Source organism: Ictidomys tridecemlineatus, chromosome 8, assembly GCF_052094955.1.
Source record: "Ictidomys tridecemlineatus isolate mIctTri1 chromosome 8, mIctTri1.hap1, whole genome shotgun sequence".
In the NCBI taxonomy this organism is placed as follows: Eukaryota; Metazoa; Chordata; class Mammalia; order Rodentia; family Sciuridae; genus Ictidomys; species Ictidomys tridecemlineatus.
This window is the reverse complement of record NC_135484.1, coordinates 98,501,643-98,528,244: the sequence shown is the minus strand read 5'-3', so window position 1 is coordinate 98,528,244 and position 26,602 is coordinate 98,501,643. Positions and strand designations below refer to the sequence as shown.

At 38.7% G+C, this 26,602-nt stretch overlaps 1 protein-coding gene across 2 annotated transcripts in view; it reads left to right on the top strand.

Annotated features, from left to right (window-relative positions):
• The window catches only part of Lrrc1 (leucine rich repeat containing 1), a 126,147-nt gene extending 109,359 nt beyond the window's left edge, over positions 1–16,788 (top strand). For both annotated transcript variants that reach the window (XM_040282783.2, XM_005318551.5), the window contains 4 exons: positions 5,296–5,411; positions 11,889–12,061; positions 13,663–13,799; positions 15,349–16,788. In XM_040282783.2, coding sequence (XP_040138717.2) covers positions 5,296–5,411; positions 11,889–12,061; positions 13,663–13,799; positions 15,349–15,507 — 585 coding nt within the window. In that variant the 3' untranslated portion in view covers positions 15,508–16,788. The remainder of the gene's footprint in view (positions 1–5,295; positions 5,412–11,888; positions 12,062–13,662; positions 13,800–15,348) is intronic.
• The last annotated feature ends 9,814 nt before the right edge of the window (positions 16,789–26,602 follow it).

The following is a 26,602-nucleotide window of genomic DNA, read 5'->3' as shown; positions in this document are numbered from 1 at the left end:
GGAGATTTCTCCTTAACTCAATTACAAAGTCCTTTGCAACATTAAGAAAGACATATCCAGTATAGAAAAATAGACAAAACCACAACCAAATAGATGATTCACAGAAGAAAAAATGGAAATGGCTCGTAATATGAAACAGTTTCAGCCTCATTGGTATTCACAAAAATATTAAAACATTTTAGCCTATCAAACTTTCAAGATTTAAAAAACCCCAAATGTTTGCAAATGTGCATATTATCATGTAAATATAAATCATTAAGATCTTTTAGGAAGAGATTTGGTAATATTAAAAACTTTAAAAATACACGTACCTTATTTGCAATTCCACTTCAAGGAGTTTATCTAAAGACAATATCCATGGGTATACCCTTCGATTCTCACATATCTGTCACATTTTACACAGGAACAGTCCATGGATATCTGAGCATGTGCAGACAGCTCATGGGCCAGGCACTGTGACAAGTGTATACAAGGGTAGGTAACCTGTGCCAGGCTTTGTGTCAGGTGCTTTCATGTGTATTCTTGTCTTATATTCACAGTAGTTCTGTGAAGTGCAGGTAAATCGTTACCAACATCCAACAGATTGTAAAACTAAGAATGAGAGGGGATAATAACTTACCCCAGATCACACAGCAAAGGAGCGGCATAACTAACTAGCAACATTGAACATGGATGATTTGTTAAGTAATCTGCAATACATCTCTAGGAGGAAATAATTATAAGTGAAAATACTTTTAGAAACATAATGATAGGGGAAAATGTTCTTGGTGGCATATATGCTAAAGATCATGGTGTTGGTCCTAATTTTGTTAATGTGTATGTGTATAATCACAAATGAGTGGCAAGATTACTGAAAGAGTATACCTCAGATGTTAGTGCTGATTTTCCCTTTGTGGTAGGATTTGAGTTATTTTGCTTTATTGTGCTTTTTCTACATGTGTATGGTTTTTATTTTCCAGCCAGCACAGTTTCTTTATAGTAATCAGTAAATAGAGGGCCATAATGATTAGTGAATATTTTGATGTCAGTGGCCTGACAATTCAGGGAATCCCACAGCCACATGGTTCCTAAAATATTTATGAAGTAAGGAAACATTTGAATAATATACCACAGATGGTGATGGTATTCCAAAATTATGCATCACATTATTTCTATTCAACTGGCATTTTACTTTTTTGTTAAGTTTTTTTTTTCCCCTAATAAAACATAGGTTCAATTCTGTTACAAATATTCAAAGGAAGATACTGAGGAAAAAAAAAAATCCTTCACAGGTAAGGTAGGCATTTGCAAAGTGGAATGTAAGCCAAAGCAATTCTGGGCTTTGAATTGAATGAGTCTCATTACCTCCTCCTGGGCAGCTGTGACCTGTGGGCAGGTAACACTTAGTAAAAGCTGACCCTGTGAAACTTCACTGAGGGGTCCACTAATCTGACCCAGAGGTGGATTAGATTGGTGCCACACAGTTAAGGACAGTATCATTTTGAATTAACAGAGGCCCAAAACAGCTGAACAGCCACATTCTGTAATCTTCAGAGAATCCAAGTCCAACCTCGTGTATTCTTGGAAGGTGCTATTATGTGGTTAAGGGAAGTTTAAAAATACCAGCTGCCTACATAACTGGTAATAAGTTATTTAAATAGTGTCTCTGCTTCCCAGAATTCCTAAGTGATATGGACATTCTATCTTGATGACCACCATTGAACTGTCAAATGCTGCCTTCTGAGTCCAAAAGAGAAAGCAAAAACACCTATGAGTGATGTGCATAATACAGTGCTGCACTCATGTCAAGTCTTCATTGACATTCATACAAAACATCACTGAGATGTATTGTCAGAGAGAGATAAAGGTGGTCTTCTGTAGGTGAGCTCAGCATAGAGATGGTCAACATCAGCACAGTTTCAAAACAGAGTAGCTACCAGCTGCTGATTGGACTCATCATGTGGATCTGGGACTTTCACTTCTTGGAAAAACAGCTACCACATTTATTTGGCAGCAGCAATAGGCTAGGTACTATGATAGATACAAAGTTACACATGTGGTTTAATTTAATTTAATTTAATTCTTATTGTTACTTTTGATGAAAATAATATATCCAAACCCACAAACATGTGACTGAGCCTGAATTCTAACCCTTAGCCTGTTGACCTTAAAGCATCCGCTGGCCCCACTGCACCGTATTCCCCTCTGACATCTGTAATGAGCTCTTATCTTTTATGAGTTATGGTTTCAGCTACTTGATAATCTTTTCTGTTTTTTTTTTTTCCTTTTTTTGATATGAATCAAACCCAGGGGTGCTGTACCATTGAGCTACCTCCCTAACCCTTTTTATTTTTTGTTTTGAAACAGGGTCTCACTAAGTTGTTTAGGGTCTCACTAAGTTGCTGAGGCTGGCCCTGAACTTGCAATCCTCTTGCCTCAGTTAATAAGCTTTTCTAAAAATCAAAGGTTTGTGCCATCCCTGCCTGGCTGAGTTGGAAAGACAGCTCTGTGTGAATGTTTGCCTGAGATGGCATGTGCTTTTTAAGAGTTATTATGGCATCCCTAGTACACTGTGCAACAACATGTACTCTTTGTTGGCATTGTTTTCCAAACACCTTAGACAATGGAGATCAGAAGGTCACACCGCCTGCTTTGACAACTCAGAGAGCCTAAGAGGAGCTTGAACACAATTGCTTTCCACCCCTTGACATCCCACATGGGTGGGAAAGGAAAAGGTGGGGTTTGGAGGGGGTGTGAAACTATAAACACTCACTGGAAGTTAATACTATTTCTCCTCAAATACTTAAGGGATATTAGCATGTCCTGAACTTTTAGAGCCTTCTCTAGCCCACTTTAATTAGTTAATTATTTCTTTTTATTATATAGCATATATACACATAATACAAACTGAAAATATTCACATATTTTAGCTGTAGGGCCCCAGAACAGATATCTTGTGGGTGACTAAGACAGGAAACAGCTTCCGAACAAAACATCCAGCCTAGAATCACTGTAGTCTTGTTGTCCCCTGGGATGATCATATGTGTCACTGATATTATTTGCTTTGCCACCTTCGGGTAGATAAGGCCTGTCTCTTCAAAGTTAGGCAAGGATGGCAGGCTCTAGGAATCTCCACTCTCAGCTGAGTGCTTGCCTGGAAGACCTTCCTCCACTCAGGCCCGTGCAGTACCTGACCTCATGCATTTGCCCTTTCATGGGGCTGGGAAAAGATTCCCTGTGGGAACCCCTTCCCATGAGGAGATCATTGTCAGTACTATCTAAATTTATCAGGGAGAACCTGATAATGTCAGTCCTCAAAGGATCGGTTCCTTTCCTTCATCATATTCCTGGGCCTCTGAGTAAAACTGATGATTTCCTTGCTCAAAGTACTAAAGAAATGCCAAACCACATGAAAGATCCAGTTGTCTGTGTCTTCTGGGATTCTTGACTGGGGCTCTGTATTTACAAAACTTAAGAGAGCCTACTGGTGTGATTCTTACTAGAACAAAGAAGAGCTTTATTATCTCTGTTGCGACACAGAAAAACAGATACCCTAAGTAATAGTCCTTCACAAGCAAGTAAATTTTTAAACATGTTTCTAAATGGAAAATTTGGTAGGTATACAGGTTACACATGGTAGATAGGATGGGTACTGTACTTGACAGGTAGCTGATTGTATGCAAACATTACCAATTTAACAGGAACTTAGGTGATCTTAAGAATCTTCAGGAGATATTTTGTCCTGTCAGGGTGTTAGACAATAATTAGGAAAGAAATATACAGAGCAGTTTATCATATTACAGACCAGAGGGTTCTAGAAAGACTTTTTGGAGGGATTAGAGGACATTGGGCTGATTGTTGATGATTAGTAAGATTTAAACAGACAAATAATAAAGCATTTATATACAAAACAGTAAGTACCAAAATACAAGGTGTATTTTAGAGGACATCGAATAAACCAGGTTTCAGGTTTACCAGGTAGAAAATGTGAATATGTGAATACTGAGAAAGAAAGGGAATAATCTCATAACCTTTCTACTCTGTGAGTGCTTTCTATGTGCCTAGAGACAATGTTAGTCCTTAGTGTTTTAATGTTTATTCTCCTTTTTACATCCATTGTGGTTAAGTACTATGGTTAAATAAATTATTTCAAAATATTTATATTAACTCTTAAGAAATGAAAACATTATACATACGGGTAACAGTGCACCACTTTTATAAATATGCATTCTGCTTTTTGGAGTATTATATACACATATTAAACACACATACAAATAGAAAAGGGCAGAAGATATATTCAGATATCACTGAGGATTCAAGTCTCTTGCTCCTCCTCCAGTACGAGGCCCTAGAATAGTATTTTTCCATGTGTGGGAGAGACATCAATGGGTTCCTTCATAAGCCTTTTCTAGCGATCACTCTCAGGATGGTGAATACCGGGAGAATGTAGTACTTTATGGAGTCCTGCAGAATGTTGTGTCTGGAATTGAGTTATTTTTTCACCCTCTTCGTCCAGGTTTTCTGACTGCAAAACCACAGTCTATTGGCTAAAGAGAATCATTGAAGTGTATTCATGCTCTGTTTTGAAGACCAGACTCTATATACAAAGTTCAGTCACCTTCAAACTGCTTACTTAAAAAAAAGAAAGAATATGATGTGATGAAGATGTCAGTTTATATGCTTTATCAGCAGATCATAACTGAGATGAATGTGTGTATTACCAATTTTACTTTTTGCTAAGATATTGTTGGTTTTACACTCCTCAAGGAAAAGTGAATTGACCAAATTGATTTGTGAATGATCAAGTGCTATTAATAGAAGTATAGTAGAAATTAATGTATAGTCCATAAGATTTCCCCCACCCCGTTTTTTCTTAAACTGGGGAATCAAGAACCCTGAAGTCAACATAATGGGTAGGTCTTAAACTGTGTATGTGTTATGCATTAGTATCCTCTCTGGACTCACTTTTGAAACTAGAATTGTTAAACTCCCATATTACCAGATAATGTTTGTCTGGACTTGTGTAGTTTGGTTCATACATTTAACAGATACAGTTGGATTAGATATCAGCAGTGGAAAATAACTTCCTTTCCTGAGTGAAGTTTTTTAATGGTACAGTTTATTTTCTAAATTTAATTCAGAACATGTGTAATGTTTCGTATGATTTAAATGAATCATATTTGATCATCAGTGAGGCTTACAGTTACGTGGTATATTTTCATGCATCTTTTTCATTCTGTTTGATAAACAAGATACTATACCCTCCCTGTCCCTGCACAAAATTGAAAGAACTATGTGTTTTCTTCCTCACTGTAGATTGGCGGGTGCTGCAGCCTCACTGTGTTCTGCGTGCGTGACAATAAACTAACTCGAATACCTGCAGAGGTGTCACAGGCGACAGAGCTCCATGTCCTAGATGTGGCAGGGAACAGGTGAGCAAGTCTTAAGTTTGCATTGCTTGAGAGGAGAAGGTGTGCATACCCCCAGTCTTGACCACGTTTGTGGTGTCTTACAAAATATTGTACTGATTAGTTGAATGGCCCAAGCTCCAGCAAGTTCTTAAAATGGGGACCAGAGTAATTAAGCCAAGTGGAGTTGGGGATAATCTGAGCATGGGATGTTTTAAAGTTTAAGTGGACGTTTCTAAAGAAATGCTTCCTAGTACAACAGTATAGTAATGTAAGGGTAAGAGTGCTGGCCTGAGAGGATTTCCCCTCACATTGTGTAGAACTAGCATTTGTAATTCAGAGTGGGCCTCAGTTTCCTCATCTGCAAAATAATAATAATAAAGAGCTCAAATCAGTTTGAGTTCTTATTGTTGTTGTCTTTATTGTATTGGAGACAGGGTCCTGCCATGTTGCCCACGCTGGTCTTGGAAAGCTGGGACTCAGGCCATTCTTCTGCCTCAGCCTCCTGAGGAGCTGAGACAACCATAGGGGTGTGCCATTACATCTGGCCAAACTCATTTTTAACCAGGGTTCTGAAATATGCTGTGCTAGTGTCTCTGAACACCCTGAAATTGTAAATATAATTTTGTGGAGAGAATATCCACAGCTAATGTCAGAGTGTCCAAATGCTTCATAATTTTTTTTTTTTTTTTGGATTAAGAATCACCCTAATTATTTTCCCTGAAGTTACAACAGCACTGTTTCTCTCAAACTCTGGCTCACTTACCAGTTTCTGGAACATACTTATTCCTTAACTTTGCAGAATGTAACTTTGTTTCAACCATCCTGAGCTAGTTTCAGCACTCCAAATGTCATATGTTCTTTCTTCTACTTGAGCCTATATAAACCATTCTTTAACTCTGGGTCCTCTTCTCTATCTCCCCACCTTTAGTCTTCATCTCCAAGCTTCCCTTCCTCTAGGAAGCCATCCCTTGAATCTGTTTTCAGGGAGTTTCCTACAGTGGCACTCACAGCACTGTGTGACAATCCCCTGTTTACATGAGTCTAACTCCCCGCTCCCGCACCCCCAACACCAGAAATAACCTCAAGGTAGATACTCTGCTTTCTGTGTCACTGTGTCACTGGTCCCTTCATAGTGCCTGGCACATAATAGATGCCTGGTGAGAACTGATGACTAAGTGAAAAATGTCAGTAGTTTTGCACAGAGAATAGCCTGGCACTGTAGAATGTCTTATATCACAGGCTCCATTGCCAAAAGGACTTTAAAAATTACTTTTGAATGTGATGTTAGACAGGAGGAAATGTGTTCTTTGAGGGAAAGCTGGTCAGTGATTTTACACAGTAAAGGCCAACAGTGTATAGAGTGTTTGGAGGACTATCTCCTAAGTGTTAATTAGCAGGTCACTCAGGTCAGGCGCAAGCCACCATTTTTCATTCTTGCTAATGGGTCATGGACATCAGGGCTAAATAAGCTGGGATCTGGAGGTGAGTTATGGCCTCAGAGGATGCTCGCCTTTTTAAAGGTTAATGCTTTCAGGACATCTTGATGAATTCTTAAAACCATTAAGTGGTTGCTAGAAACTCAAGATTAGTTTCTACTGAAGTTGAGCCTTTGGAGCTGGAGCAGAACCATTCTGTCCTGACCTCTCACCTCCAGCAGGAGAAACTCAGTGACTCAAACATTCCCTAGCTCTTGCCACACTGGTGAAAATGAATTTGCATTGTTCACTCTTGAGCAGAAAGGTGGTTCTGATGTCTGATTTCTAAATATTGTTTTTCACATGAGTGGAGGCCTCATTCTCCAGTTCTCAGAAGAAAATAAAGTTAAATTTTTACAATGCTTGGGCTGGGGCGGAGAAAACTAATTAAAAAGTTGAGTAACGTAGCTGTCATCTGAGTCATTTAAGTGTGACATTTAGTCCATGCACAGATAGGTTCATAACCAAAATTTAAGCCTATTAAAATATTTAATCACTACTTATTTAAAAGTATCAGTATTGAAACTAATAATAATAATTTTTAAAAAGCCTTTCCAGAAAGAAAGGCTGCCACGTCAGCTGTATGGCTTCCAGAAGTGTCATACCACAGAAAATCATACGAAATACAACAGAAGTTTTGCCTCTTCCTTAAATATAAAAATAGCACATGCCAGCAGGGAAACTACATGCTAATTTGCAGAAACTTTCTTTTACAGGTCTGATAGGATCAATTATAGCAAGGATGACTCTAACGCACACTTGGGAACTGTATTAGTCACCTTTGCATCACTGTGGCCAAAATATCAGACAGGAACAACTTAAAGAAGGGGAAATTTACTCTGTTTCACAGTTTCAGAGGTTTCAGCCCACAGTCAGCTGGCTCCATGCTTTGGGCCTGAGGTGAAGCAAAAATCATGGTGGAAGGGCCTGGTGGAAGAAAGCTGTTCACCTCATGACAGCCAGCAAGGAAGAAAAGAAAGAAAGGAAGGAACCAGAGATAAGATGTAGTCCCCAAGGGCATACCCTTAAGGGTCCATTCCTTCAACTATAGTTTCTCCCACCTCCCAATAATGCCATTATTTTAATATTTGATGAACGGATGCATTAAATAATGCAAATAATTTTAATGCACTGATGAGGTGGGAGCCCTCATGATCCAGGCACTTCCCAAAAGCCCAACCTCTGAACATTGCTGCATTGGGGACCAAGCTATTAACATAGAAGCCCTTGGAAGACATTCCAGATCCAAACCATAACAGGAACTAAATATCAAATGCTCTGTGACAGTAAGGAATCAGGTGTCTGGTATCATCAGCTACCCTTAACCTTTAGACTCTCGCCATAGGAATAGCCACCAAATATACAGAATTGGGTATTTGTGGCTCTTCCTTGCAATATTGGTAGTACCAAGTACTAGAAACAGTGATTGTTAATAAGGAAATAGTTTATACTTTTGAATTTTGTGCAGTATATATGTGTGTGTGTGTGTGTGTATGCACACATATATATAAACTAATAAAAAATTAATTGAAATATTGAAAGACAATGCAACAGTATAAACATACTCTGGGATGCTAAGGAATTAAAAATAAGAGATTTCTATGTGAAGTGACATGGAAGGAGACCCATGATACTGAGCCAAAAAAGCAAGTGTTGAATGATATATATATATATAGCATTCTCATTTTTGCTTTCTTGTTTTCCAAAACAAAAACTTACCTATGCAGTGTACCAAAATGTTAATAGTAGTCTCCCTAGAGGAAGGATAGAGACTCGAGGGTAAGGGTGGTTTTCATTTTAAAGATTCTTGTATCAATTAAATTTTTTTTTCAATGATTATGTTCTCAAACGTTTTTGAAAACTTTGCTTAAAACTAAAAAAAAATTCTGGAAGGGGGTAACAAACAGATGAAACATTGAATTCTAAGAAGTATTCAACCATAGGTAACTATTATATTAATCAGAAGTCTTTGCTTAGTTATTAACTAAGCTTGAACAAGCAATTGCTGTGGTAGTTCTGGGGCATGGAAGGTCACTGTGGGTTGGACTGGTCACAGATATACCTGGAGACCAGAGGCTCAGAGTGTGGTTATTCATTTGCTTTGGTCCTTGTAGCACTGATGTAAATAGTAACCACAGGCTTTTTATTTCTGGAGGATATGATCCTAACTGGAACATAGAGATGTGTACAAATGGAGCTGTGGCTTCTTGTGTTGATTTTATTCATTCTATAGTGTACATAAAGTACAAGTACTGTATTTTAACCAAACATGTATTTTTAACTCCTCTGAAAAGCTGGGTGTATTTTTTTTTAATCTATTTTCTGATTTGTAGCTGGGATGGTTCACCTAAGAGAAACAGAGGAGTGTGTGTCTGTTCTCCCCAGGCCACAATGAGTCACTGCGAAGCTCGGCCCAGCCTGCAGAGCCTGTGTGCAGACTGCAGGGACCGGGCTTGCTTTGCTCTCGCATTACTGGCAATACTCACATCTGTGAGAGGGTTGAGAACAAGCTTGGATGTGTTGTGCACTTGGTGAGCTACGTTCATATTGAAGCTGGCACTTGGATTATTTGTGAGAAAACTGGTGTTTCATACAACTCATTAATCTGATCCGTTGTTGTCAAGTCTAGTAATTTATTTTAGCTTTTATCATTGGGTTTGTCGTTCTTTGAAGCTGTTAGTGATGCTCCTTTTACCTTTTACTTATACCTTTGCTTCAGCGTTCAGCTGGGAAGCCAGTTATTAGTCTAAGGCGTTATAATGACCCTGTTTGAGTATCTGTGTTTCATGCCAGCTTACAAGTCTTGATTTTTTTTTCTTTCTTTCATCATGATTAAGAAAGGTAGCAATGCTAACTAGAAGCTTTCTGACCAAGACTTGAAACTTTAAACATTTGGAAGATATTAGCTTAACTCCTGTTTCAAAAGAAATATTGAAAAATTTTCAAAAGAAACTGCCCTTTTGTTCCATAAAATGAAAGAGTCTGATGTTCTTGATGCTTTCAAAATATATAATGAATAGTCCTAAAAAAAAATCTGTCTCAACTCCTGGCAAATACATGTTTTTCGCTTTCTTGCATTTGAATGTCTGTGTCACAGCCTTTGGGAAGAAAGAGAAATAATTTTTGTGTAAGCACATGAGATTTTATTTTCTGTCCCATTTGAAGAACAAATACTTCTTGAGTTAGGAGCAATAGAGCTGGGAATCTACTTGGTCTTTAATTCTCTGGTATGTCCTCACCGTGTGGGGTGGAGTCTAGGATTGAAAAATACATATTTCTCAACTAATATGACCCTTATTAATGAAATACTATAATATTCAATAAATAGTCTTTTCAAGGGCACTTTGACAAATGCAGCTTCAATGTTATTGTAGCTTATGTGAGAGTGTAACCCCCTTTGAACCTCTTTCCCATTTAAGTTACAATAGCACTGTACTTAGTGCTGCAGCTTTACCTGCATGTGGGATGGACTATTCTTTACCTCACCAATTAATAAGGAAAAGAAATATTTTCTCATCTCATAAGTTAATGCATTAGAAATGTTTTGTAAAACATGTTAGTATAAAAAGTTTGTTAATATATTTGTTGTTAATATTCTCTATGCAGTGACTTTTTTTTACTTAATTATTAAACTAACTTAACCAGTTTATATCTACCTTTTACTCAGATTCATTTTATAGTATTGAAATACAATATCTACATATAGTGTATTTCTTACAACTTTTGTTAATTCAAAATGGTATAACTGTCTCATGCAATATTAATTTATTGGTAAGATATAGTTAAATTTCCCATGTAAGTTTGAGATAGGTCTATTATCTCTCTTATAAATTCACTTCTGTGATTTAGTAACATGGAGCCATCTTTAGAGTGAAAACATCTGATAAAGTATAACCTTAAATTTCTTAAGCCTTACATTCCTGGTATTAATAGAGGTTTGATTGTTTTTAGTGAAACGGGTATGCGGCTTTGGTTTTCACTGAAGCATGTTTTTACTCTTGGCATCATTGACATTTGGGGCCAGATAAGTCTTGTTGTGAGTTCTTCCCTGTGCATCATAGGATATTTACAGTCTTCCTATCCTGTGCTCTAAGTAGAAGATACCATTAGTATCCCCCCCACTCAGACAACAAAGATAGTTATTGCCAAATGTCCCCTGGAGCAATAATCTTCCTGGTTGAAACCCAGTGCAGTAAAGTGGGTTTTTTTTTTTTTTTTTTGCAAGTACTAAGTACATGTGATTTCTGGCCATAATCTTTATCTAATACATTTGACTAGTTGCAGCCAATTTGTGTAAACATCAGTATAAAACTAATCTTTAGGTGTCACGTTACAAATTTAAAGTGCTTTCATAGGGAATACCCCATTTGAAACAGCAACAGTCCAGTGTGCCTATTAATTATCACCTAGAAGTCCAGGAAGTGGCAGTGTCTAGAAACTGAAAGATACAAGTTTAAAATGGAATATGCGAAATAATCAACGAAAAATGATTCCCCAATCTTTATTTTAGCTGCAACTTAAACTCTTTGGCACTTCAGCAGCTCCTTCCTCTCATTCTGACTTGCCAGGTGCTCCTGCCTCATATCAGCCCTGTCAATGAGGCCTGGGACATTAGAGGTAGTAAGAACTTCCAGTTATGCGACTGAGTTTTTATTATTTTTAAATTATTTAATTAAACTATTATTATTTATATTATTATATTATTTACTTAATTATTATATTTATTATTCTCTTTCTCTCTTTCTAAATTACAAAAGACCTTATATTGTAACTTGTGATTTCCTCATGTTTTGCCCTGTGGCCCAGAGGTTCTCATGAGAGAGCTGGGGGTCAGTGAAGGGAAATGTGGTACCCTACTGAAGAATCGCTTTGTGAAGAGCAAATCTAGTATCTTACAATGTCTGATTATACTTTGGAACCCAATCTCAGGAAACTCTTTTTGATTTTTTTCACACTTTTACTGACAAGGGCTGGTTTACTGACAAAGGTTAAGGTTGTGATATCTCCTTTGGTTTGATATCAGGTTGTTGCATCTGCCTTTATCGCTGACTGCCTTGAAATTGAAGGCCCTGTGGTTATCTGACAACCAGTCCCAGCCTCTGCTCACGTTCCAGACAGACACAGACCACAGCACAGGAGAGAAGATTTTAACCTGTGTCTTACTTCCGCAGCTGCCTTCTGAACCTCCTTGCCAAGGTGAATTTAAGGACAGTGTCCACATGACTGCGAGAGTGAGCTGGTGTCTTTGCATAAGGCCTCCCATCCCCATGTGTGGTTTTGTTTTGTCTGATCTGCCCTGAGAGCCAGCCTGGGAGAGGTCATTGTGGGGCTCCTCTGGGAAGGTTCCCCTACATCCTTGCAGAAAGGGGGTTATTCACACGTTTTTTATCATGTCTGTAATTCTGTAAGCAAATTTTGGTTTTTGAATTATAGCTAAGGCTGAAAAAATAATACTCCAAAACGGGGTAGCAGGATCTTAAAATCCAAACTGATAGTTTGGAAGATTAGCAGCTAATACCACTGGCACACTATCCTTAAAGGATTGAGTTGTTTTGAGTCATTATATTTTTGTTTTGTAAATTATGTGATTTTAAAAAATATTCACACTAGTATCAAAATACCATTTTATTTTTTGCTAATAAATAGACTTTATTCTGCATATTTTATCTAAGAAAAGTTTATTATTTGCAGGTCTGATTTGATTGCCAAACACTTTCCAGGAAATACCTCAGCTTTCTTGAATACCAGGCAAACATCATTGTGCAGTACACAAGAAAGAGAGGTTTACCTGATTGTCATGCAGTGCACCTGATTTAATGTAATTCCTATTAAAATCACAATGACATTCTTCATAGAATTAGAAAAAGCAATCATTGAAATTTATTTGGAGAAATAAGAAACCCAGAGTAGCCAAAGCAATCCTTAGCAAGAAGAGTGAAGCAGGAGTCGTCATAATACCAGACCTTGAACTATACTACAAAGCTATAGTAACAAAAATAATATGGCATTAGCACCAAAACTGACAAGAATACCAATGGAACAGAATAGAATACACAGAGACACACCCATATAAATACAGCTATCTCAGACAAAGGTGCCAAAAACATATATTGGAGAAAAGATAGTCTCTTCAACAAATGGTGCTGGGAAAACTGGAAATCCCTATGTAGCAAAATGAAATTAAACCCCTATCTCTCACCCTGTATGAAACTCAAAAGTGGATCAAAATGCTATTTTAAATCATTTATGAGAACTGGGTCTTACAGAACTGGAGTACCCTGGGAGAATCAGAGTTCCCATGCAGGGTGTTCCCAAAACCACCTTGTGAGTCACAGCTGTGGTAGGTGAGCTTTTAAGACCCTAAGAGAAGAAATGTGATAGAATGTCACTAAAGAAAGAACCAGGTTCCAGCACGTACAGTCACATCGCTGTCAGAGAAATTTGACGAGAATTGTGAAAAAGAGCTCTTGAAGTTATGGACATCTTATAATGAAATAGTAAACATATTCATACTCATTTAGCAGGTGTTTTATATGATCTCAGAATTATGCATCATTAAAAGAAGGGGACAACCCTTTCCAGCACTTTTTGTTGTTGTTTTGTTTTTGATTTTTTTTGTTTAACAACAACAACAACAGAAACAGCAAAGACGTGGAATTGAGACAGTGGTTGCCCATCTTATATAATATCTCTGGTTCTCTGGGTGGATGCTGCCCATTCAGCCATAGAATTGCAACATGGCTGTTGCCAGTCACACAAACCAGCATTCCATGCTGATGTGAGATTTGTCTCCACAGAGAATCTGCCCCGCTGTGGTGCCCTGGAGAACTTGGTCAACGACGTCTCTGAGGAAGCCTGGAACGAGCGTGCAGTAAACAGAGTCAGCGCAATCCGATTTTTGGAGGATGAAAAAGATGAAGAAGACAATGAGACGGTATGGAAACAGAAGTTCTTTACCTTTGTGGAAATTCACAATTTATAATTCTGAGATTCAGAGTGGCACCTAAGAAGGATTTTCTTTGTTTTCATACAATGATTTTTGCCTTTAGCATTTAGGGATTTTTTTTTAGCAAACAAAACTAGGCACTTCTAAGTACTAAGTCACAAAATGTAAATAAGACACATGAAGCTTTGGGTTTTGTTTTGTTGTGGTTTCAATAATTTATGATGCATTTCTTTCTTTGTGATCATTTCTTCTTCTTCCAACCTTAAAATTTTCCTCAAAATGGGGATTTTTTTTTTCTCTCTCGTTTTTTTTTTTTTTTTTTTTTTTGGTCAGTGAAGTGTCTTCCTCCACCCTGGCTTGTGGCTATGCTGTAGTACTAAATTATAGTACCAGACCTCCCTTCCTCCTTTATATAACTGGGCCACCTGACCCTCCTGTAGACTACTTGAGGTCATAGTTGGAATACTTAACAAGTTGTCATTCAGAAATCAGGAATTGGTGTGAAAAAACCGCTCACCCTTTCTTTCTTTCATACCTGAAATATTTCTTAGACACCCAGAATCTAAAGGAGTCTGCAGTAGCTCTTGACATCTTCCTACCAGTTGACTTTGGCTTTTTAAGCTCCTTGTACTAATTAAGATTTTCATAATCATGGGAGTACCTGCAGTCCCCAAAACTAAAGGCAGTTTTTAAATTCTTGCCTATAGTTCTTGTTATTCCAGTTGTCACCAGATAGAATTTGGGGCATTTACAGTAATAGAGAGCAAAATGGGGATTAGGGATGACCAGACAACTTCAGCATCAGTGTCTCATTAAAGCTGGCCACAAGACTTGTTAAGGTGTCATTATTTCACTGTCTCTGTAATGCACTTCCAGTATTTTGTTAACCTAGCATGGCTCCTGAAACTCCAGGTCAGGCCATTTAATGATATGCTGTTTTATGAGCAAAGGGCATCTAACATTAAATAATACACAGTTTTAAAAATCATCCGTATCCTGTTACTTAACTCCCAGTGCTATAGCATTTATTAGGAGAATGTGAACTTTCACGAGTAGGTCATGTAGATAGCACACTCAGCAGCAAAGTAAGAAATGAAATTCTTTTCTCTTACTCCCCTCTTTCTTCAACACACATGACTCAAGGTTTGAAGGAAGCCAGAACTACTTTGAGTGTAAATAGAACATTAAAGTGACTTTAATTTAGGACTTTTGAATTTCTTTCTTTCTTTCTCTATATCCCATAATTACATCTTAAATTTTTAAATTTCTCTTCCTAGAAACCTTTATTTTATACTAATCTCCTTTTTAAGTGTTTTTATTCTAAAAGTAACCCTTCTGTCATGACTAGATAAGTAGCATGAAGGCATTTTATCTTCCATTAGCTACCAGTCAGCAGTGGATAATGCACAAAACTCTGAAGAAAGCTTTTCCACCCACGCTAGTAAGATTTGTCTTAGAACGCTAACACCTTGAAGCTGCATGTTTTGAAAAAGTCATGGAATAAAACTAAAATTCTTACTCCACTGTTTGTTTTTAGAGAACACTTCTAAGGCGAGCTACTCCACACCCAGGGGAGTTAAAGAACATGAAAAAGACAGTAGAGAATTTACGGAATGATATGAATGCTGCTAAAGGACTGGATTCAAACAAAAACGAGGTCAATCACGCCATCGACCGGGTGACCACTTCCGTGTAGCGTTCGCCTGCAGGTCTTACCTCCGTGTCTTCCCTGCTGTCAAGGTGTTCCTGTCTGCTTCTGAGGAGCCCTGTCTTCACCAGCACCTGCTGTCACCTGCTGCCTCCTGTGGCCAGGGTCCGGGATGCTGCTCCCACCCAGGAAGTGCCTTACTCCTTCCTCTGCCCATCATTGCCCAGCTGTCTCCTGGCCTGGTGTTGTGTTGTTGTTGTTGTTTTTTTTTTTAAATTTCAGTGGTTTGTAATAAGTAGAATACACTACTGTAAACATCTGGCCTTTGTTTTTCTCTTATGTAGGGAAGAGGTAGAGCAGGAAGGGAATTTTTATCTTTTTCCTTTCCATACAGTGCTGGGACCTTTTGAACCTAAGTTCTCTTGGACCTACTGATGAGAGCTAGTTTTATGTCTGGGGGGAAAAAAAATCAAGACTTTTTTTCTTTTAACCTTTTTTTTGGCAGCTCAGATGGTGTAAATTAAAAAAAAAATTGTATAGGTATTTCATAACAAAAATATGTATTTCTTTTTTGTTATTTTATCCTGAAGACGGTACATATTTTAGTATTTGTGCAGAAGACAAACCAGTCCTAAAGTATTTGTTTTTATTCGTACCATCCACTCGTGCCTTACTGTATCCTGTGTCCTGTCAAACCAGTTGTAAACAATGGCGTCCTCGAGCAGTGAGATCAGAATAGGAACGTGTTACTTTTAAAGCAGTGTTGCATTTTAATCAGTAATCTACCTGGTGGATTTGTTCTTAACCAAAAAGATGAATTATCGATGATTTGTAAATTGTATTGGTTGATTTTTTTTTTTGAAAAGATGAACCAAAGGATTAAACTGCTAATATTTTGTTTCTTACACTTTAATTTTTCACCAGTCTCTTCTAATGAGTGCAGTGTCAGACTATGCCTACTCCAAAGGTGTGTGCCATTTGTATAACAGAGCAGAAAAGCACAAAAAGAGAAAACCAGTTCAGAAATTCAGTGGATAAACAAACTATGTACTGCAAAAGAAAGTATGATTCTTGTTGAAGAAGCTTTAAAAGTTTTATATTCAGATATAAGACCACAATAAAATAGCTACTACCATAATAGAAATGTCACTATCTTTACAAGTGCAATTTAATTTGTAAATAGAGTTTAAATCAAAGTCTAACAAAATACTGATTCAAGATTTAATTTTAAATCTGCTAATTTAAGGGGTATGGGGTTTATTTTGGTGTATTTCTGTTGATTTCTTTTTTGTATGCTGTGATAAAAGATAATTGAAAAGTGCCAGTCACTGTGTTGTGTCTGGGAAAATCATGTTTTTTTTGGGGGGGGTGTGGGGTGGGGGAACTTCTCCATGAAATAAATTCACCGGACATTGTCCATATAGCTTTTTAAAATTAATTGCTACTTTGTGTGTTTATATGATAGCAGGTAACTGAGTTCTTTGATAGTGCACTCCCATCCATTAAATATGTTTCCAGTCATTTTCAAGTAGCCTCTGATGGGACCCACTTTTCATATGTCCTCCCTCTACACAGGCCAGAGCCCAGGACTACCCTGAGTGCTGGCTCATAATTTGGGGTTGTAGCTATCTGCCAACTGGACTCCTTGAAAACCTGTTTTTAACCAACCAAATATGATAACTTCTTTTACATTTACTCTGGGTTCACTTAGCTTTTTAGGTTGTATGTATTTTTAAAACTATTTATTGACCTGAAAGTACATAAGTGGCTTTTGGTTAGTTGGTTTTATGCTTTGCTCCCTAATCCTTGAGTACCCATTTTCTTTCCTCCATTTTAAGTTTTTGGCATGTTCTGATTTTGTCTAGGCCTAAATAAATGCAATGCCTCTAATGCATGGGCTGATGATAGATAAGCAAAATGACTTTATTTGGGGACCTGGTGTTTCATCTTAATCTTTTATGCTGGGTGACCCTGTAATGCTCTTTTAACTTCGTATGCTGAAACCAACTTAAGCTTCACAATGAAATTAGCACCGACCGAACAGTGAACTTGAGAACATACCAAGCATTTTTCAAGAAAGGAAAATGAATTATGTGACAGCATACCTTTCCCTTTGAGGCTAAGTATCAAAAGTTTTTGTTTTTTTCTTGGAGAGTGTTAAAACTGCCAGCTACCACCCTTCCTGTGTGGCCCTTAGGAAGAGGAGGAGTGTTGTTGTTTTATAGATTGTTTTTGTGAGAGTGACAGGTAGAAGCAGGAAAGGAAGTTAATATGATCTGTTCACCCACTTTTTTTTCATAGTCCTTTATTCCTTCTTTTTAACAAGGATTTACACCTTGACAAATAAAACAGTCAAAGAAACTAGATGGAATTAAATCATCGAAGTTATTGATGATAAAAGGAGTGACAATAAAAAATTGCAAATTAATTGCCAGACTTTTTTTTTTTCTGGAAAGTTTGGAGGAATATATCTAACAGTGTACTAGTTGGCTATCTGTGAGGGAAGGAGGAAGTGGAATTGCCTTCACCAGCCTCCCAGAGAAAGCAGCCCTTCCCGCCCTCTGTGATGAGATTTACCACACCTGCCTGAGAAGATGCACTTAATGGATGGTGTGACGGCTGGGAGAAATTCTTTCAGTGTCAGAGAGTGACTTTGAACAGCCAGGCCCATCCTTATAAAACTGGCCGGCACACTGCCACAGGCTTACTGGGTGTGTGGTAAGGCTGCTCAACCTTTACAAGAGAGACTGTGCATGGGAGCTGCTTACTAATAGAAGGTGGTTAGGGATATCGCAGCTCAGTGACATCCTCAGAGAGTTGAAATCTCACTTCACCAATTATTGTTGACTTAGCTCCTCCAACTTTCCGAAGAGCCAATTAAGCAAAACAAAACATCTTTTTATTATGGAAAATTCAAAACATAACAAACAGAATTGCATAGTGGACCTTCATTTACCCATCACCTACCTTCAAAAATTATCAATAGAAGATCAACACTGAATCTTTTTAGAGGGACAAAATTATGTTTTAAAATACATCTGTAAGAAGTTATGATGGCACAATGATTTTTTTTTTTTAAAGAGAGGGAGAGAGGAGAGAGGAGAGAGAGAGAGAGAATTTTTAATATTTATTTTTTAGTTCTCGGCGGACACAACATCTTTGTTGGTATGTGGTGCTGAGGATCGAACCCGGGCCGCACGCATGCCAGGTGAGCGCTCTACCGCTTGAGCCACATCCCCAGCCCCCCCCCCTTTTTTTTTTTTAAGAGCAGAGAGCAAGTGTGCCCTTTAAAGTAGCACTTTGGAGTTAAAATTTTTGTGTCAACACAGCATGCCATTGGAATCCTTTGCATATGGAGATAGGTTGGACTCCCGGTCTGCCACACAGATTGGAATAAACTGTTTGACCTCTCTAGCCTCAGGTCCTTCATCTCTAAAATGGAGCAGAATACTTCTTAAAGGTTTAGAGGGAGAACTAAATGGATACATAAAACAAACTCTCGGGAAGTGGGTGGCTGCTGCTATTACAGATCTTGCTATTACAGTGTCACGTTAACAGCTCTCTGGTTCCTGTCAGCCAGCTAACAGTATGTCATCAGGTGGGCAGTGTTCTCAGGAACAAGGACACGTACTACTTCTGACAAGGAAGACTTTGCCTGAAAACTTTTTTCCTCCACCATTTTTATCTATAGACCCCTGGGTTATGTAATATGTGAAGGAATCTTAATTTGTCCATTGGGCTTATTTAGTGGTAGGTTTAGCAATGGTCTCTGAAACCTCCTCGTTTTAACTGGACTTAATAACTAGTTCTCAAGGTAGAACTAATTTCTACCAAGAAACCATCATACACTGGTTGAGAAAAGGCTCTGTGTTCCACAAAACGTCCCCACCTTTTCCATGTCCTCTGTTTCCTAGACTTGGGTTTGTGGTGCTCATTGTCTTTTCATTTCACCCCAGATTTTCATAGCTTTCTCCTTTTTCACCTCTTGCTGTGTGGCAGCAAAAAGCTCTGAGGCTTTTCTATATCAAGAGAGACAAGTAGACTTAAAACATGGGTCATCCATGGAAAAAAACCTACTGGGAGAAAAAGCACACGCTGACTTGGAGAGTGGGGCATATATATGCCTATCTTCCTGGGGTGTTTTTTCCTTTTAAGAGCAGACAGCCGATGGGCCAAGGAAGCCAACCAGAAGAACCTGACCTGGTTACGTCTGTTCAGCAGGCTGTGAGGAGAGTTGGAGTTGAGTTTTTTGTGCCTGTCAGTTAGCCAAGGTGTAATTTTAAACTGTGAGAGTGAGCAGTCACTGTGACAGGCATGGCCCTTAGCCAAGGACTGTCAAGAGTTCTGACTGGGCGAGAATCTGATTGGGTTGAATATCTGAGTCTCTTTTGAGGTGTCAGCATCTAACTTCTAACCCCAAAGAGCTGCCCAAGTTGTAGGAAGTGCTCCCATTTATGAGCACTTTATAGGTGCCCACACAGCTCACTGAATATGGTCAGTCTCAATTTTCCAGGACAACCTCGTGAGGTAGATGGTAGCATTTCCATTTTGCAAGGGCGAAAATTAAGACTCAATTTATAATTTGCCCACAATCAAATAATAAATGACAAAATTTGAATTTAAATTCACATCTCAGTTGACCAGTATCTGTTTGTCCAATGACTTCTTTATTTTGCTTTGCCCTCCCCCCACACCCAGCCAAAATACTGCAAACCTGTAATTAATTTAGAGTCATATTTATCATAGTGATGATTGTTCTGGTGAGTTAGGCTTAGGTTATAGACAGAGATTGGCATGAACTTGAGTGAAGTTTATGCAGAGCTGGGTCTTCATTTGTGTCTAGTTGTGTTTGCAAATGCTCTGACTTCGTACCCTCCAAACCTCCCACCCAAACCCATCCTGTTGTCCAAGGTAAGAGCTATGGAAATGTCAGTAGTTCTTTGCTTTATCAAATTGCATTGTTAATCATAAGAAACTTTGGAAATAACTTATATGGTTAGTGGGTGACCAGAAAAATACTGATATTCGTTTTTAACATCCACTGAAGTCACAGTTCAGCAACCTGTTCTCAGATAGCTTTGACATGTTCCCCAAATCGACAGTTAGCTCTAGAGTGAGCTAATTAGTTAGGAATGTTTTTTTTTTTTTTTTTTAACCTCACTACCTTTAATAGCTTGCCCTTGGAGAAAAGACAGATAATGAATATTTGGAAATCTGCAGTGCTGCAGATCAACCTTCATGCAGTTGGGGGTGGAGGGATAAGAAAGGTGACTGACTCATGGTTTATTATTTAAAATCCTCCTTTAAAAAAAAGCATTGTTGTGAAAGATTTGACAAATAATGATTGCTCTAATTTAGGAATTAGCTCTTAATCAAAGAAATAGAAAACTTGTGTGACTAAGCAGTATAATTTTATTTGACACTGGCTCTACTGCCCTGTTGGTATCAGACAGAGGAGGCCTTGTGCAGTCTTCCCATGGCAAAGAAGCAGGCTTGTCCCAGGGTGTAACAGCATGATACCCTACACCCCCGATACTACATAAGTACTGTCTACAAACACTCTCTTTAGGTGATTTCTCAAGGTAAGTCATAAAGGATGTTTTACTGCTTTTAAAAAAACAGCTCACTAAAAGTTGCTCAAGCAACCCATGGGACAGTACTTCACTTAGCACCTGAAGAAAATATTCATTGGAAATTGACTCTCCTGGGAGACCTTTGTTGGAGTCTGGGTCCCGGGTGCCCTGTGTTCCTGCTCACACACCTGGCTGCAATTTCCCGCCCCTCCTCCAGCTGTAGGTGTGTGTGCTTGTTTATTTAAACCTTGCTCAGCACTGCTTGGAAAAACAAAACAACACACTTACTTGTCCAGGCATTGAAAGTTCTTCCTGAATGTTGTCCTGCCCATTGGCCCAGAGGCATAATGGGTGGGGTGAGTTTCGGGGTAACTTTGGGAAGTTTCGAGAACAGGCTGTGGGCTGGGTCTGTTGGGTTGGGGTTGTCTATGGTTCCCATCATTTTGGAATATCTGAGGGTCAGGAGCATTGCCATAGATGGCTGTGGGAGCTGACATGCTCCCGGCTCTGCGTTCCTTCTCACCTATGATGGCAGTTGCACCTGGGGAGGCATTTTGCAGAGGTTGAAAGTTATTAAGTAACCCTCATCCATTCTGGTTTCTCTCACCTGGGACACCTGAAAGGTGTGCAGTGTAGAAAAAGTACTAGCAGGTGAGACATCTAATCCCTTCCAACAATGGCTTCCTGTCTTCATTTTGATGCCTATTAGGCAAAAGTGGTGTGGCCCTGGGACCTACGTAGAAGCCAGAAGCCGTTCAGTGAAACCCATTGTTTGTCATTTGTGGCAATTCGACTCTGGGCAAATTGCCTAACCTTCTGTTCCACACCTCAAGTGTAGCAAATTCACAGAGTCGGTAGTTTGTTAGAAGAAACAGTGTCAAGAACAAATATGAAGCTCTGGTGTGGTTCCTTTCCTACCTGTGTTAGTTTTACATTGCTGAATGTGAGGGACCACACTGTCATGTCTCTACCTTTAGCTCCTTAGCATGGCTGAGCTTATCTCGCTCATCAACATAGAACTTGGCATCTGTTACAGTATCCTCTTTTTACAATAATATTGCACAGCAGTGCTCAAACTTCGGCATGCATCAGATTGCTGAGCCCTGTTCCCAGAGTCTCTGATTCAGTAGATCTGGGGTAGAGCCCAGGAATTTGCATTTCTAACAAGTTCCCAGCTGTTGCTGCTGTTGCTGCTGTTGCTGCTGCTGCTGCTGCTCCACCAGGAAATACATTTAAGAGAACCACTGCTCTAGTGTAATAAAACTTGCACCTATTTAATGCTATGACCTGGGTGGGGGTAGGGTGGGGTTTCTTGATTTCTTCAAGCCTTGGTTAACTCATTTGCAAAGTGGAAATAATACCAAGACTTTGTAGAGAATTAGATGACAAGTAGAGTAGAAGGTTCTTACTGGTTAACAGGTCTTTTATTATCCTGAAACATATGCACAGTGGCTCCATATGTACGCATAAGAGCAATTTTGATATTTTTAGCCTTGTGCTAACTTTTAGGCTCTTTTTAGCATACACAAAAGGTTGTGGATGCTGATGGCCAGATGGGGTTAGATTATATTCACACTTCCTGACTTGACTGATGGCATATTAGCTCACATGCTAGTCTCCCAGTGAGCAAGAACCAAGTCTTACTCATTTGTGGGTCTGTGCCTGACAATCAGTCCAAAGATCTCCAAATCCACAACCTGCCCCTCTACCTGGGAAAATCTCCCAATCATGGATCTCAAACTTGGAAACACCTAACATCAGGTCCCCAAACCTTACCTGTGTTCTTTGTGCAACATGACAATCATTAGGAGCCTTAGTAAACCAAAGTCAGATCACCTCATTCAACTGTTCCAAGTCTTCTTACTCTCCCCTAATCCATTATTCCCCATCTCATCCTCAAAATTGGGTACCTGATATGGAAATATATAGACTGATACATACGTTTTAAAAGTTATACCTTTTATTGTTTAAAGAAAAACCATCAAACTACCTTCCTAGAATTCTGAGTAGTAGTGATAATCATTTAACACATCATGATTTCAAATTTGTAAATTTTTAGTATGTGTTTAATGGATGGTCCCTTTGAGATGTTCTTCCCTGTTCCTCAATTTGCTTCAAGAGCATCATCAAACTTTTTTGATACCCCTACTAGAATAATAAAGTCCCAGGGTTCTTAAACTATGGACCACTGACTGTGGTCTATATATTTTTGTAAATAAAGTTTCCTTGAACATGGTCACACCCATGTTTGTTTGTTTTTTAAGAGAGTCTTTATTGTCTGGCAGAGTCAACCTGCCAAATTCAGCAGCTGCACATGTACATAATGCTTTATTTTTTTTTAAAGAGAGATTGAGAGAGAGAGAATTTTAATATTTACTTTTTAGTATTTGGCAGACACAACATCTTTGTTTGTATGTGGTGCTGAGGATCGAACCCGGGGCCGCACGCATGCCAGGCAAGGGCGATACCGCTTGAGCCACATCCCCAGCCCATAGCCCTCAAAACCTAAAATATTTACTGTCTCTTTACAGACAAATCACCTGCTACTTTTGCCACCAGGGGGCATTGGGCATGCTGCTTGCTTATTACAGCTAGGTACAAATCTAAGCACCCTGATCTTGACTACCATGTCAACTGACCTCAGAAAGCCTGTGCCTTGAACCCTGCCAAAAGCATAGCCTACCCTGCCAACATTAGGATACTCTATGACACATACCAGGGACTATCCCCTTGTCAGACTATTCAGAAGCTGGAGTTACCCTTGGCACCATTTCTGGGTCCCATGACTATTATAGGACTGCCTGAGCAACATCATTTCATGACTAGTAGGGGCCATGTATGAAAATACTTAGCATCCTGTAGGAAGATGTGCAATATTTTAAGAATGGTTAAAGCAACCCATTAAGGTATTGTCTGAATGTTACCCTTATATTATAGAACAAAGTCAGGCTTTATCACTGTTCTCTCTAGATCTTACTCCTCATTACAATTAGCTCTCCCAGCCACTCTCTGATTTTCTCTCTCAGAGCTTGCTCTAACAATGATCCACTTTGCCCCATATTGCCAGCTACTTCTATAAACATCTTTAAATCCCATCCTAAATAGGCAAAAGAGCCTTGATTTTAAGTCTGTTCACACCCATCTCCCTTTTTTATTCTGTTCTTTTTCTTCCTGCTTCCAACTTTCATGCACCACTACAAAATCTCTCTCCATCTCTGAACCTCCACACTCTGCTCCTGCAGGCAAGATGATGTTGATACCAGATTCAATTCCCAGAGACCTGTGCTGAGTAATGGTCAGTGGGCAGTGGTCATCAGTATGGAACTCTCAGGCCTGAGCTGATCCAGGACACAGCATAGTTTTAATCCCAGAGCAAATCATTCTGCAAGCATCTAAGGACCAGGTGTCTCTACTGCAAGGTTATGATATTTTTTTTTCTTTCTGGACTCTACTTGTTAGTGAGTCTCTCTCATGTCAAAGGGACTCTTGATTTTATCACCAACCTGTCAAAAAGAAACAATAGCTCCTCTTTACTGAGCTATCATGTGTCAGTATGCAGTTCACATACTAACTCTATCCAGTTTTATTCTCACAATGCTGTGAGCTGGTGACATTATCCACATTTGAATGGTTAGGAAACTGAGGCATAAATAGAAGAATGGACTTTCTCATGTTTGCAGCTCTTGTGCTCGCAGCCAAGTTTGTTTAGGGATTCCAATGACCACTTCCAGGGGTAGCCCTGGTCCTAATGTTTGCAAAACTCTCAGAACAAATTAAATTAGGGGTGGTAATGGTAGAGAGACAGACATAGAAGTACAAGCTACTCTAGTCCAACTCTCAATCGGTTCCACCAAGTTAGCTGTCCCCCCAAGATTGGCTATTGACTGTGAGGGAGGGAAGAGTCAAATTGAATAAAAGGGAAGTGGTAGCAAATCCTTCTAGGAAGCTTCTCGCCAATTAGCATTTATGATCTTTTGCAATTGGTAAGAAGTGATGGAGGAACCTCATTCACTTATGACAAGGTGGGAGGCAGGAAGGGGAAAGTGAGATATAGTGGGTGTTTGTGTTGATGGAGTGAGGAAGGCGCAATGATGAGAGAGAGATTGGGTTTGTAAACAGGGCTTGTTGATGATAACAGAAGAGACAAGAAATTTACCTAGTTGACAGGCCTATTATGAAAATTAACTTTTGAAATGGAAATATAGTTTCACAATGTCTTTTTCACTCTGGAGAAAAAAGGTAATATAATATTATGGAATAAGAACCTTGTGTGTCGTTCCCCCCCCCCCCCCCGCCCATCCTATAAAAATTCAAGGGATAAGTTTCACCCAACCTGGGAGTGTTTTCAATAGAGATCCACATTCTCTTTACCACCTGACAATGTATTTGGACTACATGTCCCCAAATTTATACATCACATTAGATTAATCACTGGAGACCTCTGCCTGCTTCTCGGGTTATAGCATTCAGGTGAAATACAACCAAACTAAGCAATTGGGGATTTTCCAGTACTATGGCTGAGATAAACTTTCCTGTGAACTTTCCAAATTCTCGGCACAGCCCCTCTTCTGAGGTTTGAACAAATGTACAGGCATTATTTCTAAATCCTTGGGTAGCTTGGTGCTCAGCTTTCACTTTCTGAAAAATTTTCTTCACAATCTTTGAAGAGAAAATAAGAAAATTATTTCCTGATTACTTTTAAAAACTTATTCTAAAAAACTATTTGCTTTTGGATTTTGCTTCACTGTTGAGTCTCTGGGAAATAGACTGAGAGGTGGAGGTCTGTAGGCAGGAGGCTTACTGGGGAGTGCTTACAGCAATACATGATTATTATTGTCATTATTACTATTATTTTGGTACTGGGGATTAAAACCAGGGGCATTTTACCACTGAGCTACATCCTCAGCCTTTTCTCATTTATTATTTTTTACTTTGAGAAAATAATTGATAGATCCCATAGTTCTTTGATTTCCTACATTCTCTATCTTCTCCTTACAATCATATTAAAAAAGCACGTGTGCCTTTAGCATTGTGCTTGAAATATGCCTGGGGAATTAGAGAAATAATCCTTTTCATCCTGCTAAAATGTTCAAAGAAGCATGATCCCTTTGATTTTTTGACAAATCACACAATTACATTTTATGTGCATGCCAAACAATGTCATAAAATTAAAATTGACTTTATGCACAATAATTCCAATATTTAAACATTAAAATATTTAAAGATTTTTAATCACCCCTTGGCCTTCTCCTCACCAAAAGAGCTGGCTAGATGAGTAAACATGTTTGTGCTGTTTTCTATTTTCATTTTGTGGCGAAAGTTATCTTGTAAACAGAAATAGCCACTCTCCTCAGCATAATCATGTGAACCACAGGGTTGTTTATGAGCACTGGCATTTCTGCAAGGAATTCTGCTGCCTATTGTCCCTATTTAACAGATTAAAATGCTTTTTATATTCTAAAATCATACCTTATGCAGTCCTTTACTACACAATGGAGATCATGCTAGTAAATAGGTCCCCAAATCAAAATTTGGAACAGGAGTTATGATAAGACATCGTGAAGAAGGTC